Source organism: Halichoeres trimaculatus, unplaced genomic scaffold (assembly GCF_033239565.1).
Source record: "Halichoeres trimaculatus isolate MK-OKI-2021-1 unplaced genomic scaffold, fHalTri1.1 fHalTri1_scaffold_6, whole genome shotgun sequence".
In the NCBI taxonomy this organism is placed as follows: domain Eukaryota; kingdom Metazoa; phylum Chordata; class Actinopteri; order Labriformes; family Labridae; genus Halichoeres; species Halichoeres trimaculatus.
This window is the reverse complement of record NW_027437184.1, coordinates 9,438,691-9,456,483: the sequence shown is the minus strand read 5'-3', so window position 1 is coordinate 9,456,483 and position 17,793 is coordinate 9,438,691. Positions and strand designations below refer to the sequence as shown.

The 17,793-nt window shown below is 40.1% G+C and overlaps 1 protein-coding gene across 1 annotated transcript; it reads left to right on the top strand.

Moving 5' to 3' along the window:
* The first annotated feature begins 1,444 nt into the window (after positions 1 to 1,444).
* LOC141791672 (rho-related GTP-binding protein RhoG-like) lies at positions 1,445 to 16,857 on the top strand. Its single transcript, XM_074672293.1, has 5 exons — positions 1,445 to 1,604; positions 13,994 to 14,101; positions 14,184 to 14,343; positions 15,706 to 15,876; positions 15,981 to 16,857. Exons 3-5 carry the CDS (start codon positions 14,215 to 14,217, stop codon positions 16,254 to 16,256), a joined length of 576 nt encoding a protein of 191 aa, XP_074528394.1. The 5' UTR covers positions 1,445 to 1,604; positions 13,994 to 14,101; positions 14,184 to 14,214; the 3' UTR covers positions 16,257 to 16,857.
* The last annotated feature ends 936 nt before the right edge of the window (positions 16,858 to 17,793 follow it).

Below are 17,793 nucleotides of genomic sequence, written 5' to 3'. Positions count from 1 at the left end.
GAGAGAGAGTCCGCCTGTTACAGACCTGTGATGCGTTCAGGGACCCATCAGAAGCTCGGATTATACTCATATACTATCAATCAAGCTTTATCGCGCTAAATCATAACAAACGTTTGATCGGGGCATTTTTCAAAAGCAACAATAGATCTGGATCATAGACTGTAAATGTTATTTTATGTACAGAGACCCAATAAGTCTGATCTCATCTTAACCAACCATGTGTACAGACCTTAGCAGCATTTAGCAAGTTGCAAATAATAAAATGTTAATTCGTTTCAAATTAATCTCTCTTCAAAAAAAGTCTTCAGTAAATAATTTATACAAAATTAATGCAATAACTATGATTCATGAAACATTAGTGGAGATTAGTTGATTTTTTGAGGGGGGGGTTCCCTCTTTTCAACAGCACTTGAAGGCAGCATGTCTCAAGTACTGATATAATAGCGCCACTAAGTGGACAAAGTGAGGAGATGCAGGTAAGACTTTCGACAAAAAGAACTCTGGTCACAACCAACAGTGAAGTAAAACAGAACCGTAAATAATAATACAACAAACAAATAAATTAATACGGAACCACAGCCACTAGACATCAAACTGTCGATCAAATTGAAATGCAAAGAGCAAAAATAAATACTCACCGAACAGAAATGATACTCAAAATAGCCACAAAGACGTAAAAAATGACAAAGAGAGACCACATGCCCCCCCCCCGAAAAAAAATAAAAAAAATAAATTATATATATATATATATATATATATATATATATATATATATATATATATATATATATATATATAAAATAAAAATAAATAAATTTATAATAATAATAATAATAATAATAATAATAATAATAAAATTTAATTAAATTAAATTAAATTAAATTAAATTAAATCAAATTAAAACAATTGTCTCTATTTAAAGAGAAACTCAAAACAACCCAAGAGGGACTCAAATAGGACGACAAAGACACAAAACAAAGTAGTGAAGTAGCAAACAACCATAACGAGCTTCAACACAACCACAAAGATTAAAACAACCACAGACACAAATAAGATCCTCTAAGAGACTCAAGGTGGCGACCAAGAGACTCAGAGGAAATCCAACGCAAAGAGGTTTGAAGAAAGTTTCACACTGAGAGGAAGATGATTACTAAAGAGTCTTAAAATCCTGGAAATCGAGTGGTGGGCGGGGCTTCATACTTGCTGCTCTCTGATTGGTGCTCAAAATTTCTTCAGAAACATGAAACACAAAATCTTTTAATGTGACTCAATCCTGGGCTGTACAGAAATTCACACACACACACACACACACACACACACACACACACACACACACACACACACACACACACACACACACTCAGAAAACTTCCTCAAACTTGCTCCACCACTTCCCCTCTCTCTTCTCTCGGACTTCCTCCTCTTGATTAGCCCCGCCCGCTCGCCTCGCGCTGAGATACAGATCCGCTCTCACATACACATTCACACATACACATACATCCACTGACCCCGTCACACTCTGACAGTCACACACACGCACTCACACACCCACGAAGCGCGGGACTGAGCGGAGCTGCGTGCCCAGAGAGGAGGACTGATGACCGGTGAGTCTGTGCTCCTCATCTCCCCGGAGCTCGAGGACCACTTTGATCAGCTGTGTGTGTGTGTGTGTGTGTGTGTGTGTGTGTGTGTGTGTGTGTGTGTGTGTGTGTGTGTGTGTGTGTGTGTGTGTGTGTGTTTCCTCTCCCTGCCCAAACTTTTAGCTCCTGGATTGAATTCCCATCAGTTGATCGATCAGTTCTCCAGCTGATCAATATTCTCCCTGTTTGTGTGATTGTGGGCGCGCGCGTGAGTGAGTTTGTTGACGTTGATGCAGGAAACTGGAGATGGAGAGGGACCACTCCCTGTGTGTGTGTGTGTGTGTGTGTGTGTGTGTGTGTGTGTGTGTGTGTGTGTGTGTGTGTGTGTGTGTGTGTGTGTGTGTGTGTGTGTGAGACTTCTTTTCTAACTTTGACATATAGAAAAAAAACACCCCAGCTCAAACAGCAGAGAGTTTACATCAATCACTAGTCAAACTTCAGGTCTTGTACCCTGTCAGTACCTTTAGGTGTTTGGCTCCCATGTGTCTGGAGTCAAAGCCCAGGTTTACACTGGTAGGATCTGAGCTCTTGGTCATGGTCAAATAAAGTCTAAACTATAGTCTGAGTTCAGCTCGAACTGAGCTGGTTCAACATTTTTCACTGTTTCAGTTTTGATTTGGTCAATATTCCTGTTCTCTGTACTTTCTTGGTCTAACTTTGTCTGTTTCAGGAACCACTTTCAGGTTAAGGTTCATGTTACTCCATTTGTACCTGTAGGTAGATTTGTTTAGTTTGATCCAGTATCGTCTGGTGTTTAGGCCCAAGTCTTGTCCTGTATTACCGAAGCTGTCACCCAGGTTAAAACCAGATTGTTGTTGTTTCCTTGTTTTATGGAGGCATTGGTCGAACATCGTCTGAAGTTAGAGTCCAAATTTAACCCCACAATTCCTGTTCTTGATAAAAAAAAAGTTGCTTAAAACTGTCAGATATTTTACTCCAGGTTTAGTGTGAGACTTGGAAAACATGTTTTTGTTTGTCAGCCCATTATTATTTGGTGTTTAAGCCTTGGTTTGGTCTACTTGTCGCTAGTTTGTTTGTTTTGGTACACTCCGTTCATCCCCAGAGTATTAGCCTCTGTTTGAGCAATTATTCCTGGTGTTTTGGCTTTGGTTTAGTCCCCTAATCCTCAGAGTTATAGCCTTGGGTTTGTCCATATTTTGGGGTTGTTTTAGCTTTGGTATGGTCCAAAATTTAAGTTGTTTAAAGGTAGAATCTGCCGGATTTTCCTAAAAAAAATGTCAACTTTTACAGGAAAAATCCTGTTCAATCGTCACTTCTGGGCCTCTATGTCTGTCTGTGTGTTGATGTTTTGGTTGTATCAGGACGTTTCTGGATGGAACCTAAACATAGTTACATCAGCCAATCACAGCACAGTGCGCAAGTGACTTTGTGTGTTGATTAGCGAGTGGAAGAAGCTATCCTGAGCGGCGAGGATAGTGGACGTAGCACGAAGCATTAAAAACACATCTAAAGTGAAATGAAATGCCAAACAGATAAAGCTTTTTTCTTAAACGAGGGTGAAGCTTGGCTCGACTTTCACTTGCTTTCAGGCACTTGGAGAGCAACACAGGACAAAGAGCAATGTGAGTTGGCTTTCTGCTAACCAGGTATGTGTCAAATACCTGTGATTAGCTTGTGCTAACATGCCAAGTCAGGTGCACGGCTCTGGAGTCTCTCCCACATAGAAACGCGATGCTGCAGGTGGTTGCTAGGCCAGTGAATGTGTTTGCTTAGCTTTGGTTGGAGGCTGTACGTGTTCACTACCACTGGTACTGAGCCAAGGAGGGGGAGCCCAGTTTGAATGGTGTGTTTACTAACCAGTAACAAAAATTCTTGAAGACCCTACCTTTAAGCCTTGGCTTTGTCCTTTGTTTTTGTTTTTTATTTGTTGGGTTTTTTTTTAGGTTTAATGACCTTCGTTTACTCCATTCTTTAGAAATATATGAGCCTTTGTTTCGCTCATTTGTCTTTGATGATGATATCCTGTTTATTTATTTATTTGGTCTGATGTTCTCTAACTGCCTTTGTTCAGGTTTTGGATTGATACTGTCTGACGTTGTAGCCTCTGTTTGACCCTGTTTGCTCAGTTTGTTGAATCATGCTCAGTTTTTAGCCCAGGTTAAGTCCAAACTTGTCTGGTATTTTAACCAGGGTGGGCTCATAATGGTTTAGTAATCTGTGAATTTAAGACTGACTTCTTTTGACCTTAGCTCCAGCCATTTTCCCAGTCGATTTCTACTGTGATCAGTTGTGTTGTACCGCTTGTTCTCAATGTTTTGTACAGTTGAAGTTTTGAGTTTGAGGTAGGGGTAAAAATGAGACATCAGTCTAAAGTTTACCTGCACATCACATTCACTTGACTGAGCCATGAAGACTCATTGAGGTCATTTCACCACAAGCATCGGCCTGTTTGAGGTAAATATAAACCACCTGCGATTGTTAATGTAGAGCTACAGAAAGTAGAAAAGTAAATTTTGTTGTTGGAATATTTGAAGATCTAAAATTATCAAAATTTGTTGGCAAGAACAAAAAATAGCTCTGACTAACATTTCCTTCCCACGCTGGGAGAGATGACATCACACAGAGCGTCAGCAGTTGCACATGCTCAGATGTGATTGAGAAACATCTCAGTCAGTTTCATATTTCCCAGACTAAAACAGGAAGTTCGAGTGTGAGATACGTCAGAGATCACAAACTGAATGCTGATGTGAATCATCCAGCGACAATAATCTATAAATACAGTCCTCTGACTCATCACGTCTCAGTTTGTCTGACATTTAGTCTCATTTTGGCCCAAGTTTCTGGTGGTTCATCCTCTGTTTGGCGTGGTGGTTTTGGTTGGCGTTTTCATGGTAGCTTGATCCCAGGCTTAATTAGTTATAGTTCTCTTAAGCATATGAGCGCTGGTTTGGTTAGATATATTTTTTTGTCTTCAGGGATTTCAGAGTTACCTGATCTTTTAGTCCTTATTACATTAGGTTGAAGCTGATTCTTTTTATTTTTTTATACCAAAGTTCTGTCTGATAATTTTGTTTTTAGTTTGGTACTCCATGTGCAAAGCCAAAGTGCAAAGTGGTCCAGTATTTACCAGAGTACTGAATCCTTAGTTAGTCCAACATTGACTTGTGTTGTGGTCCAGCTTTGGACTTTTGTAAGAGTTTGGTCAAAATATGAATTCATCTTTAAGCACTGGTTTGGCTCAGTATCTCATGGCCTCCCAGTCTTTATAAGTCCAGAATTACCTGGTGTGTCAGCCCTGGTCAGGTGTGGTGTCATGTGGTGTTAGGGCTTTCAATAAGTTCAACATTCTTTGGCACGTTGGATCAGTAGTTTCTGTTGCTTTTAGTATTGTTTGATCAAATGTTCCCTCATGTTTCAGCTCTTGTTAAGCCAGACACCTGTCTGTAAAATCACCTGGGATGTGGTCCTGATCAGATGATGTTTGTTCTCTAGCTCTGGATTGGCTCAGCAACTTCTGATGTTACTCGTACGGTCTGCTCAGGTATTCCCTTAGTTTTTGTCCCACTCTCAGGTGTTTTGGTCCAAGACCACTACCCGTTTGTTCAGATGTTGTCTTCTGTTTCAGCCGTGGAATCACCCAAATAGTTTACGTATGCAACTCTTATTTTGCCCCGTGTTTTTTGGTCTATTTAGCACTCTATTGATTAACATTTACTGATGTTTTGGTTGTGTTTGTTGCTTCAGTTTAGCCTCATAGTTGCTGGTACTTAAGTCGTAATTTGGTCCCGTATTCTTACAGGTTTTGGTGCTGAATTGAGGGAAACTTTTTCATGTGAATTGGTTTGGTTGGATGGTCATTTCAGCCCAAGTTTGTTGTTTGCAGTAGCTTTATTAGCCTTAATTTGATCCAGTATTTTCATGTGTTGAAGTCATGCTGTGACCTGTTATTTTTTGACAGTTCAATACCTGTTTTTGTCAGGGTTTGGTATTTGATATGCTGTGATATTTCTGCTGTTGGTTTGGCCTCAGGTACCTGGTTTTATCCTTGTTTGGTGAAATAATTTGTCTCTTTGGACTGTCAAGTGTGTTTAATATCTTCACTTATTTTAGTGTTCAGTCTGTTCATCCAATGATTGACTTTCAAGGTGTTTTAGTCCTCACACAGCAAAAAGCTGTCAGCTAAATGTAAAACTCCTGTTGCTCAAAAAAAAAATTTAACAGCACAAACAGTCTGACAGAGCGTCACACTTTAACCTCCTGAATCCGGGTCCACAGTTTTGAATGTTTGTATGTGAACTCATGTAAACTGCTGCTCAGACTGTTACTTTTCCTTCACACATGCCGTTGCTGGATGAACAGAGCGGTGGTCAAACCCTTCCTGTTTCGGTTTCAACACAGACCAGTTCCTTCTTGGCCGAGACCGTCTGTCTGTTGGGGTGAGGGGGGGTTAGGAAACACTGCTGTCTTAAGGAAGACTTTCCCTGTCAGATTGAGCTTCTTGCACTCACTCAACTGGGCTGTGTCAATAAGAGTGAGGCTATATTTGAGCAGAGATTTGGAGCTAAAGAGCTAATTAAGCATTATCAAACCATAACCCAGTGTTTTTACCGTCCTGTAGGATAATTACTGATAATGGTTTGGTCCAGTATTTCTTGGTGGTTCCATATTTTGGTCCCTGTATTCCTAAGAATTAACCAGTGTTTTTTCATAACACTCCTTAGTGTTTTGAGCCTGGTTTAGCCAAATATAGATTCACGTTTAGCCCGAAATTCCTTGTTGTTTTCAGCTTGGTGAGGCCCAGGATTCCTTGGTGTTTTAAGCGAGGTTTGGCCAAGTATCCCTTAGAATTTGAGCCTGGTCTTGGCTGGTATGACTTGATAGTTTGAGCCTGGGTTATCCCAGTATTCCTTGGTGTTTTAAGCCTGGTTTGGTGCAGTTTTTATGACTGGGTGTTTTTTAAATCCTGACCTGGCTCAATATTGTCTAGACCAGTCCAGGTATTGTATCTATTTTTCAGCTCTTGCTTGGATCTGGATTATTTTGGCACCTGATGACATACATTATTGAGCGTTGGTTAGGAAAAATATTTTCTTATTTCTTACCCCCTAAACACATTTTTTAAAAGATGTTTTCCCACTGAATAAAAAAAAAGTAAAACATCATTTATTGGTTTTGATGCTTAGAGTTTATTTTAAGCCGGTGGCCTTAATTATGGGAATAGATGTCTCTTCTCTCTGATTTAAATGTTTTTAAAGAAGTTTAGAAAAGGACCACACAGCCTGTCAAATATTCCGGAAACCTCTAAGCTCCAATTTTAGAGTTTTTTTCCTGTCAGAGCCTCAGCTTTGCTGTGACTCGGTTCCTCTGTTGGTCTGAAGATTCGTCCTAAAGCAGCAGATTTAGACGAAGTGACAGAAAAAGAACACAGCTGACGAGACGAAACCAAAGTTGAAGAAGTTCCTGAAACATTGACAAACCAGAAAACCCATCAGGGTGTCTGTCAGCCACACTGTCTCTGTCTGATGTGATGTGAATGAAGTGACAAACTGCTGCCTGACATATTTTAACAGATTTTTTGTGTTATCTGAAACCATAAAACAAACAGCATGGCTTTAGTTTAAACAACCTGACTGTCATTTCTCACTCTGACCACCAGGATGTCACACAGCGTCAAGCGTTGAAGAGCTCAGATGCATTGTTTTTTTATAAGTCGTGCAAGTATATAACTACTGACTAAACAATGAGTCATTCAGACAGATGTCAGTTACATTTCTATGCAGACGACTTCCAGCTTTATACCTGTGTGTTCGCACAGGGCACAAGCCTTTCTGATTGTAACGTCTGGATGAGGAGAAACTTTTTCAAAACAAATGAAGATAAAACTGAGATTATTTTTCCCAAAGCAGCGAGAGAACAACTCACTCTGAGAAACTGTAACAGGAGAGTCACACATCACTGCCCCAGGAATGGTTTTAGATTCAGAATGAAAATGTTTTTTCTCATTTCAACAAAGTCAAACGTACTTCATTCCAAAAGTATCTCAGAACGATGCTGCCAGAGTTTCAAAGGCAGATATCAACAACAGCAGCCATACTGAAAAGCTTGAATCAACCTCACTTTGAGTCAGGATGAGGTAAAGAGGCAGGTCTTTAGCCTCTTAGCAGAGAGTCAAGTCAGCCATGCCTTTACATGCACTAGTATCTGTCTGTGAATTGTTAACGCCATGGGTAAGGGATTCAACTACTTGTATGCCATTGGCATGTGACTGCTCAGATCCATCTTATTCAGTGGTGGCCAAAAGTTTTGAGAATGGCACAAATTTTGTTTTCCACAAAGGTCATTTTTCATGGCAAGGAATGACTTGGCAGTTGATTGGCAGCTGCAGCCAGAGCAGGTAAATGCATGGGTTTGAATAACACACATACGTGTCTCTTTTAGTTCACTTTTTGTGGTCCCAAGCCAGCGGCAACCTCCTGTCCAAGAATATGAGACAATGTGGAAGTGCTAAAAACTGCTGTTTCCTGAGTGTTAGCTTGAGGCTGGCTCCAGAAGTACCAGAAGTCACAGACACACCAAGCTAAAAAAACGGACATTTTCAAAGCAGAAATTAACCTATTTACAGCCTGGTTCAAAACGTCTCCTGTCTGAGTCGCTAAATTTACTACCAGCACCCACTGTACGGGGGCTGAATTTTTTTCAAACTCGGCCATTCAGAGGATATTAAGATCGCGAGCTCACACAATCAAAGGCACAGCTGAGGGTCACATGACCGACAGGCGCCCTATGGCTGTAGGCGAAGCCCTTGCCACTACCAATATGGCCGCTATAGCAGATGTGCTTCATTTTCCGTTTCAGAAACAGACGGGTAACGTCTGCGAGACTTCGTCAATGTTTTATACAGTCCAGGGTCCCAAGCCAGGAAAAAGGCGGCGGGTTCGTATATTGACTTAAAAACAAGATGACTTATTATGCAAATTAGGTTAGGACTTTTAGCAACATCTGGGACAGCCAGTAGCAACTTTCCTTACTGAGGAGTTGACAACATTAGGTTGATTGCTATAATTTGCCGTAATGAGAGCAACGTTTTCTTTCAGCCACTGCCCAAATTTCTGATGAGTGAAGCCTATTTCTGTCTTCCTCTGATGTTCACATCACCAGAAAATGATCTCGTCATTTTTAGAAAACAACTTTTGTTATTTTTTTAAGATTATGCAATAAATTGTTCTCTTATCTGAAGAAAAGAAGAGTGGTTTTCTGGAGGTAACTGTAAGAATACATTAAAACAAATTCATTATCTGAGCTTCCATAGATTAGTTTGGGGATCTATCTGATGTTATTTTAACTTTCAACCCAAACTGTTTTATTTATTCTACTTCATTTTTTAAGTTCATCATTTTCTTTTTTGTTTCCATCTCTCTTTTGTGTATGTGCAAAAAGTGTTTCTGTATATAAAGAGAGTTGAGTACAGTTCAGTATGAAGAAATAATCTGATCAGTGATAATCTCATTTTAATCTGTCAGTCATGAAAGGACATCAGTTGAAAAGTGAGACTGTTTCAACACCAGTTAGGACTCCTTCGAGTGGCTTTGAGAAAACGTATGACCATGAATAACCACACGCTCCACAGAGACCAGAGTGTTTGTAGCTGGTTATAAACGTGTTTGTTCTGCTGTCAGGTTGTACCTCAGAGCTCTGCGGGGTTTGTGGACAGGCACCAGTCTTGGCTTGGTCATGGTTTGTGAAACAACAGTTAAGAGCAAACTTTATCCTATAGAGACGGGAACATTGAATTGACTCTCTGTGTTTCCATCCCTCTAACTTATTATGCTCATGCTAATGATTTACAGGCATTGACATAAAACAGTTTTTTTCTCATGAAGAGGAAGGGTGCTTTCACACACTGAGCGTCATCAAGCTCCTCTCTTCTTCCTCTTTTTTATAAACGTGCTCATTTCTTTCTTCCTCCTGCAGTCTCACTGTTCATCGCTGTTTCAGATTTGATGCTTTCTCTGGACGGGCTGAGCCATGGGGTTACAGGATTAGATCAGTAAGAAGACGGTTTGAATGATAATAATATCAACCACTTACTAACAAATGAAGAAGCAAATTTAAACATTAAAAGTAGGGTGTATATACTGTTTCTCTAATCAAGTGTTTAGTTAGAAAGGGCCACAAAGAGCCAAGTTAGTAAGTCACTAAACACAAGGTGTGGACTGAAGTGTTTTTTTTTTGTTTGGTTTTTTTTTAGACCACAATTTTCTCTTTAAAAAACAATATTTTTTTTTAATTGAAATTTGAACCCTCAATTTTAGCCTTCATTTATAAACTAGGTTGGAAAAAAGTTACCGCTTTTCCCCAGCAGAGGGCTAAATGTTTGTCTTTGGCTATCTAGAAACATAATGTCAGATTTCCAGAATGAAACCTAAAAACTGACTCACTCAAATATGGCTTCTGATAAAGTATGTAGACATCGTCATCGTCAACATCATCATTCAACTTTTCACATAGTCTGGTGTTAAAGGAGCAAACCAAAAATCCCAATAATCGGAAATACCAAAGAATTGTGATTTAAATCAAATTGGTGCCCCCAAAAAACAGAAAAGCATATCGTCCCAGCCCTATTTAACATGTCTCTAAATATGTCTCTTACATCTGGAATCAATAAAAACAAGCAAAGAAAATGTGATTGCACACATTTGTCAATCACTTACTCTGTGAAATTGCCCTTGAACTGTCTTGCTGGAAACGTCATAGAGAAATGAGCCATTGGAGACACAGGAAGTTTTCAACTAGTGCACAAACCTTTTTAAAGTCCTGTCTTTTTGGATGGTGACTATGATTTCTGGGACCAGAAGTGACTATATTTGGGAAAAAAGGGGTGGAGCCTAAGATCAACAAGGAGTTAGGAAATGCTAGCTATCAGAGACGTATAGTTTGTGCTCGTGGCTAAGTCGTTAGCAGCTAATGGGACATTGTTTTCCACAGAGTGAGACTCTGGTGTTGTGTGTTTATCAGAATGACGTAGCAGAGAGAGCTCCACTACAGTCAGCGAACAACAACCCTGATCCACAGACCTCCAACAGGCTCCAGCACCACAAACACGGACCAGAGGTTAAAGGCCGGAGACTGGATTACTTAAGGGCCACCAACCCCTATTCTTCCCCCCTTTTATCCTTAACCTACTCTAAAGTTTTTATCATGGATCTCTATGGGGACTGACTCACTGCTGGAGACAGACTCTAGTGGACACACAGGGAACTGCAGTTTATTTGAATATTACTTCTCAATGCTTGCTTGACCTTCAAATTTTGTTGTGTGGTCTTCAGATACACTTCAGCACAGTCAGAGTGACCCCTAGTGGGCAGAGTAATGTTGATATTTTATAAAGAACTATTGAGTAAACTGAAGCCGTTATCACTTTAAGATGCTTACAAACGGCTCAGAGGAAACAGTTTCTTTGAATTTAGTAAACAGGGGTTCAGTTTATTTCACCATGAAACCACAGAGACATTCTTCCACTGAGAGCTTCCTTCTTTCTGATTCCCTCTGAGTTACAAAAGGACTTCTTACAACACTTTATTTGATGAGCCTAACATGGATTAAAACGTAATGAAGGACTAAGCCTTTTAAATGACGAGTAGACAACACTGAATGTCTTCTTGGTTCACAGCTTTCTGCATAGTTTCACATCCAGACTGAAGGACAGAAAGGACTGCGCTGTAACAAAGTGAGATCAGAGGTGAAGCTTCCAGCAGGAGTGAGATCAGCCGACCTCCGCCCAGAGAGAGAAAAAAGGAGGGAGGGGTCCGTGTCCCCAGAGTCTGGGTTGAGAGTTTTTCTGTGAGCAGACATCTGGAGGGCGTCTTTCTGTTCACCATCGCGTTCCTCTGATCATTTTGTCTTTAAGTTTTTGAACAGCCTGTTCTCCATTTTTCTGCTTTTTAGTTTCAAGTTTCTTGCAAACAAAAGCTTGCTGACACAGAGACATCAAATCAGCACAAAGGTTCAAACCTGACGTCTCTGTTTTTACCAGTCTATTTGTCTTTTTGTTTAAGTTTCATAGTGAATAGAACCACCTTGGACATGTTATCTGAAGATCCTCGCATGACAACTTAGTGATAATTGTTTTAGAAAAAAAATCAAGCAGTTAGGTTGTGTTTTTTTTTTTTTTCACAGCTCTAATTCTGTCCTATTGGTGCCCCTGTTATATCTTTTCATGATTTACTGCTCAAAAATCTCTATTATTCTCTCTTTGGTGTTTTAGTAAACCCTGAGATCTGCCTCTGTCTGAAACACTTGCTGCTGTCTCTTTAAGTTCCCCACAAGACAAATCCCCTGCTTTCTGATTGGCCAGCCCTCTAGAAGCAATTCTTCCTGTCAATTTTCGCTGTACAAAAAGTAGGTTTTTCAGGTTTTCTGTGTCAGTAACATTTAATCAAGTTAATATGGACTTGGCTACTGGATCTGGATATCTCTGGACTTAGAGGGTGCTGATTTGATTAAAATTGCAATTCTTTTATATTTGCAATATTTGCAATTTTTGGTTCGATTTTTTAACACCACACCATTTGAAAAGGTTAAATGATAAAGGTAATGTCTACAAACTATATCAAGAGCCATATTGGCCCAATAAAATGCACGTCATGTGAGTCAGAGAAAAACCTTTCACCCTCTGCTGGAGAAAAGTGGTAATTTTTTTGTCCAATCCAGTTTATAAATAAAGACTGAAATGAAGAATTTGAAAATGAAAAAAAAGATTTTTTGACAAAGAATCACAATTTTGATATTGTCAAACAAAAAATCCTGATATATCGATTTTCATTTTTTTCTCCCACCAATACCAACTAGTGTCTTGAAGTGGTTATGGCGATCTCTTGAGTTGATTAGGACATTGAGCTCTCCATAGTTATGCTGAAGTCAGCCATGAGCCTGAGGCACATACCTTTTTTTTATTATTCTCTTACTGTTGGAAAACAGAACAGGAGTCTTAGGCCTCGTTTACACGACAACATTTCATCTGAAAACGCTAAAACGCTGTAAAAATGCAGTGAATACTAAGTGAAAAAAATCTGCGTTTACACTGAAACAGTGATGGACTGAAAACGCTGTAGTAAGTATGCCAGGCCTGCAGGTGTTGCTATTACTGTCTTGTCCAGAAGCAGCTTCGGTGAGATCTCCACCAAAGTAGAGTTGAGCCGGTCATCTGGTGTATTGGGGAATACTAAGTTAAAAAGTGGAGCAACAGATGCTCATTTTGTTGAAAGACAGTCAGCAGATTCAGCAGATTGAGTAGCACAAGCACAACATGGTAGTTCGTGACAATCATAACAACGGTACTGTTGTCCTGTTGTATGCGAGCGCCAGGTCGAGTGTGACGTCAGCGTTTCCACTGAAAACGCCAGCTTACTGTAAACGTCCGGAGCGTTTCAGAAAAATCCCACTCTGGAGGCTGTTTTCAAAAGTTTGCATTTTAGGTTGGCTGAAACGCTGTTTCCGTGTAAACACGAGGCTGAAACGCAACAAAACTTTTGCGTTTTACCCTAAAACCGTTGTTGTGCAAATGGCCCCTTACAATTCTTTGTGTGTTCACTTCTTCAGTAAAACTTCAAGCAGAAAATCCTGAATCAAAGTGTTCTTGGGAAACTGTAGTCCATCTGCCAAGCTAAGATAGCTGGTGTGAATAGTTGACGTAGGGTCTGGCAGGCAGTTCTGGTGTAATGTAAAGAATCTGTAAGGGAATGGTTATGGGTTATATAACGATGTAAATCGATTGTATCATTTCTAACCTGTTCTTAACAGCAACCAGTTATTGATACCCATCCCTTACCATAAGCCAGTTAGGAGATCCTTATGTGATGACATCATCACTTTTAGCAAGTCTCATGAAGGTCTTGTACAGAGTTTACAGACAGATTCGGGGATGTCATCAACAGATGAACATGCAGAGGTTTGAAAATCTGCACAGCGTGGGTCTGGAAATCCAGCACTGGTACTTTGTTCCACATTTAAATATTAGGAAGCAGAATACTCCCTCTTAAAGTTAATACTTCTGTTGGGAAAAGCCCTAATGAGGCAAAGCATGTAGAGAATGAAATAAAAGTTGAGGTGGTCTTTCAAACAAACACTGACACTTTGTGAGTGGAGCTGAAAAATGATACAGAAATAGAACCAACTGTTCGTCCAGCATGTAAATGTAAACAAAGTTTTGACTACGTGGGAGGAGCGTTTGTTTCACTCACACTGCTTGCATTTATAGATATGTGTGTGTGTGTGTGTGTGTGTGTGTGTGTGGGATAACATCTCTGTTTTGTTTGGAGACCGTTTCCTCCTGCAGAGATAATTTCCATAAACACAAATACTGACACTAACGCCTCCTCCTGCTCCCCCTGCAGGCAGACGATGGGACGTCACGTGTCTCTGAACAAACTGTGTTAACTAAACTGAACTGAAGCTCATCTGACGGCCAAAGGAAGACAAGCCAACCAATCAGATTCCCCGAGGTGAGCTCAGAACAGTTATGGGACCAGTGCAGGGTTAGAAACAGGAGCTGCTGCTGAACATGTCATGACCTGTGTGTTTCAGGTTGCTGCATGCTCAGAGGTCAAAGGTCATCATGCAGAGTATAAAGTGTGTGGTGGTGGGTGATGGTGCTGTGGGGAAGACCTGCCTCCTCATCTCTTACACCACCGGAGCTTTCCCCAAAGAGTACATCCCCACCGTGTTCGACAACTACAGCAGCCAGGTGTGTGCACGTGTTTTCATTAGCGCTCCATCCCCTCTGCTTCTCTGTGATCGAATGTTTGGCCTTTAAAATGTCAGAGACTGTCTGGTCAGGCTTTGCTGATGTGAAATGTCATGCCACATTTTTCCATGTTGTGTTGTTCCATGAGTCATCATGACATATTTTGTCACCTTTCTGTTGTGTCATGTCATGTCATGTCTTGTGTCGTTTTGTTGTGAGGTTGAATTCTCATCTTGTATCATTTCATATCATATTTTGTGTCATATTAAGTTGACATGACGATTTATGTCAGTTTCAGGCATCCTTGTTTCGCGTCATGTCAGGTCATGTTATTATCTTAACTTGTTTTAAACCTGTTTTTATTCGTGCTTTAATTATATTGTTCCTGATTTGACCTCTGTCATGTTTTACTGATTTTTATGCTCCTACTTGTAGCACTTTGAGATTTTCTTTAATTGTAGAGGGAGTTATGAATAAAATGTGTTATAATAATTATTATTGTTGTTGTGTCATATAATATGTCGTCACGTCATTGAGTTTTTTTGTGTCAGTTTTTGTTTTGTCAAGCTGTATCGCACATTTCATGTTATATTTTGTCAAGTTGTGTCATATTCTTGCCCAATTTGTATTCATGTGTTGCGTTTTGTTGTGTCATGTCAAAGATAGGGTCTGCAGGAATTTTCATTACTTGTCAGTGAACACAACGTTCAGACTGGGCTCCTCCTCCTTGGCTCAGTGCCAGCGGCAGCACACACTCACTGCCTCTGACCAAAGCTATGTGAACACACTTACTAGCCCAGCAACCACCTGCAGCATCACGCTTTTACATGGGAGAGACTCCAGAGCTGTACATCTGAGTTGGCATGTTAGCACAAGCTAATCCTAAGCTAACTCTTGCGCTCTCCAAGTATTGGAAAGTGAGTGAAAGTTGCGCCAAGCTTCACCCTCGTTTAGGAAAAACCTTCATCTTTTCTGCGTTTTTTTTTTTTTTTCACTTTGGCTGTTTTTCTTTTTCCTGTGCTATGCTAGCTGTTCAGGTTAGCTTATTCCGCTTGCTGTTATTAACACGCATAGTCACTTGTGCCCTGGGTGTGCTGTGATTGACTGAGGTAACCGCGGCTACTCTCCACCCAGAAACGTCCCGATACAACCAAAACATCAACATACAAGCAGGCAAAAAAAATCAGGATTTGTCTGGATTTTGGATGAAAAGAGTGTTTGTTGAATGGAACATTTCCCTGTTAGCATAAGGAAATCAGGGGAATAATGGGGTCATTTTGTCATGATCAAACAGCAATTTAACATCAAAATAATATTAAATATGTGTCCATGACCATACCTGTGTGTGTGTGGTGCGTTCAGGTGACGGTGGACGGGAGAACCATCAGTCTAAACCTGTGGGACACGGCGGGTCAGGAGGAGTACGACAGGCTGAGGACGCTGTCGTACCCTCAGACCAACGTCTTCATCATCTGCTTCTCCATCTCAAGCCCCGCCTCCTATGAGAACGTCAAACACAAGTGGCACCCAGAGGTCAGAGGTCACACACAGAGCCCACTCATACAAAAACAGAAGTGAGACTTTTAATTCAAACAGCAGAGGATCACCTGTGGTTATTCTATACACCTTCTCTTCAGGTCTTTCATCACTGCCCCGGCGTCCCCATCCTGCTGGTTGGCACAAAAAGCGACCTTAGGAATGACAGCGACACCCAGAGAAAGCTGAAGGAGCAGAACCAGACGCCCGTCACCCACCACCAGGGCACTTCCCTTGCACGCCAGATCCAGGCTGTCCGCTACCTCGAGTGCTCTGCCCTCAACCAGGACGGCATCAAGGACGTGTTTGCCGAGGCCGTGAGGGCTTTCCTCAACCCACAACCTGCCGTCAGCAAGAAGCCCTGCGTCTTACTGTAGGGCTGAACCGGACTGAACCGCATCGACTACACCGACTGATTCTGTGGCTGCACTGTCTGAGAGACTGTTAAAAAAATGTGTTTTAACATATGAGAGTTTTATTGTTGAAGAATCCATGAAGGTCTTTAAAGGCTCCCCTCTTTCTCTTTCATGAACTGGGTCTGGATGAACCCTCCTTGTACTTCCAGCTTCTTGAGGCTGACTAGAGTCCAGTTTGATGACCTGCAACCAGAATTTTCTCAGTTTGACTGTAACAGGTCACGCTAAGGGGAAATCTATCTAACTGCAGCGATACGAAGCCAAAATAATTTGATGTCATTCTGTGATTTAATGATCCTAAACAGGCTGAGAGGATGCTGAAATATTTACATTAGGATGCTGATCTGTAAAAAATCTGAGCTCAGGATTTGTTAGGTCTGTTTGCACCATGACGAGTAAGAAATTTAAAAATGTTTGACTGTTTCTGAATAATTTTGCTTTGAATAAGTGTGTGACTACACCCCCAGGAGTTTATTCCTTTTTAGACTGAACATGTCTGAGATGCTGAATGAATGAACGAATGAAAGCCTGTAAGAAATGATTAAAATATTATTTAACAACATTTCTACATCTGTGGTTTGGAATGAGTGCAGTGGTCTGTGCAGATTTGATACTCGGTCAAAGATAAACACTGAGGGAACAGGTTCAGGGTTCCTGGCTGCTCTAAAACTGCCAGCAGGGAGTCACTTTAGGAGTTGCACATGTCTTACAGCATAAAGAGTGTTTTAAACCCTGTGATCATTTTAGCAGTTCTGAGATAATTCAAAAGATCATTCAAAAACAAGTCATAAGTTTGGCATTTATCAATATCAATCACTAGGTTAAAGAAGAGATTTTTATAAGGTCTTAATGCTTTGTTTTATTTATTATTTTTTTTATCTAATGTTTGATTAAGAGGGATGATACATACAACATTGCCACAGGAAATGGTAAAATGTGATGCATATAAGACGTCTAGCTTCAGCTAATTTGCAGTCTTTGTCCCTGGTCAGGGCCCTGGTTATAATATTGTTTAAATTTAAACTGTTTTTTTTTTTTTTATGTAATACTATGATATAATTATGGTAACATTAGTGGGCTACTTAATTTTTTCATAAAACCATAACTTTAATCTCATAAAATTTTGAAATGAATCATGTTGACTCTAATCCTTTAACATTCCACCTTTATTCTTTTATCATTGAAACATTATGGTAACAACAGTACTTTATTATCATGACATTGGTAGCTTATTTCCAACAAACACGACATTTTTTTAATAAGATGATGACATTTATCTTTTGACATAACAACTTCATTCTCATAACAAAACAAGATTTTTTATGGTAATACCAGTACTCCATTCCTCCAATGTTATGAGACTAATCCTGTAACATTACACCTTTTTTGCTTTACAACACGATTTCACAGGATCAAGACTTTTCTTGTAAAATTACTACTTTCTTCATGTTTCTACTTTTTTTGTTCTTACATTTGGACTTGATTTTCATATCAATTT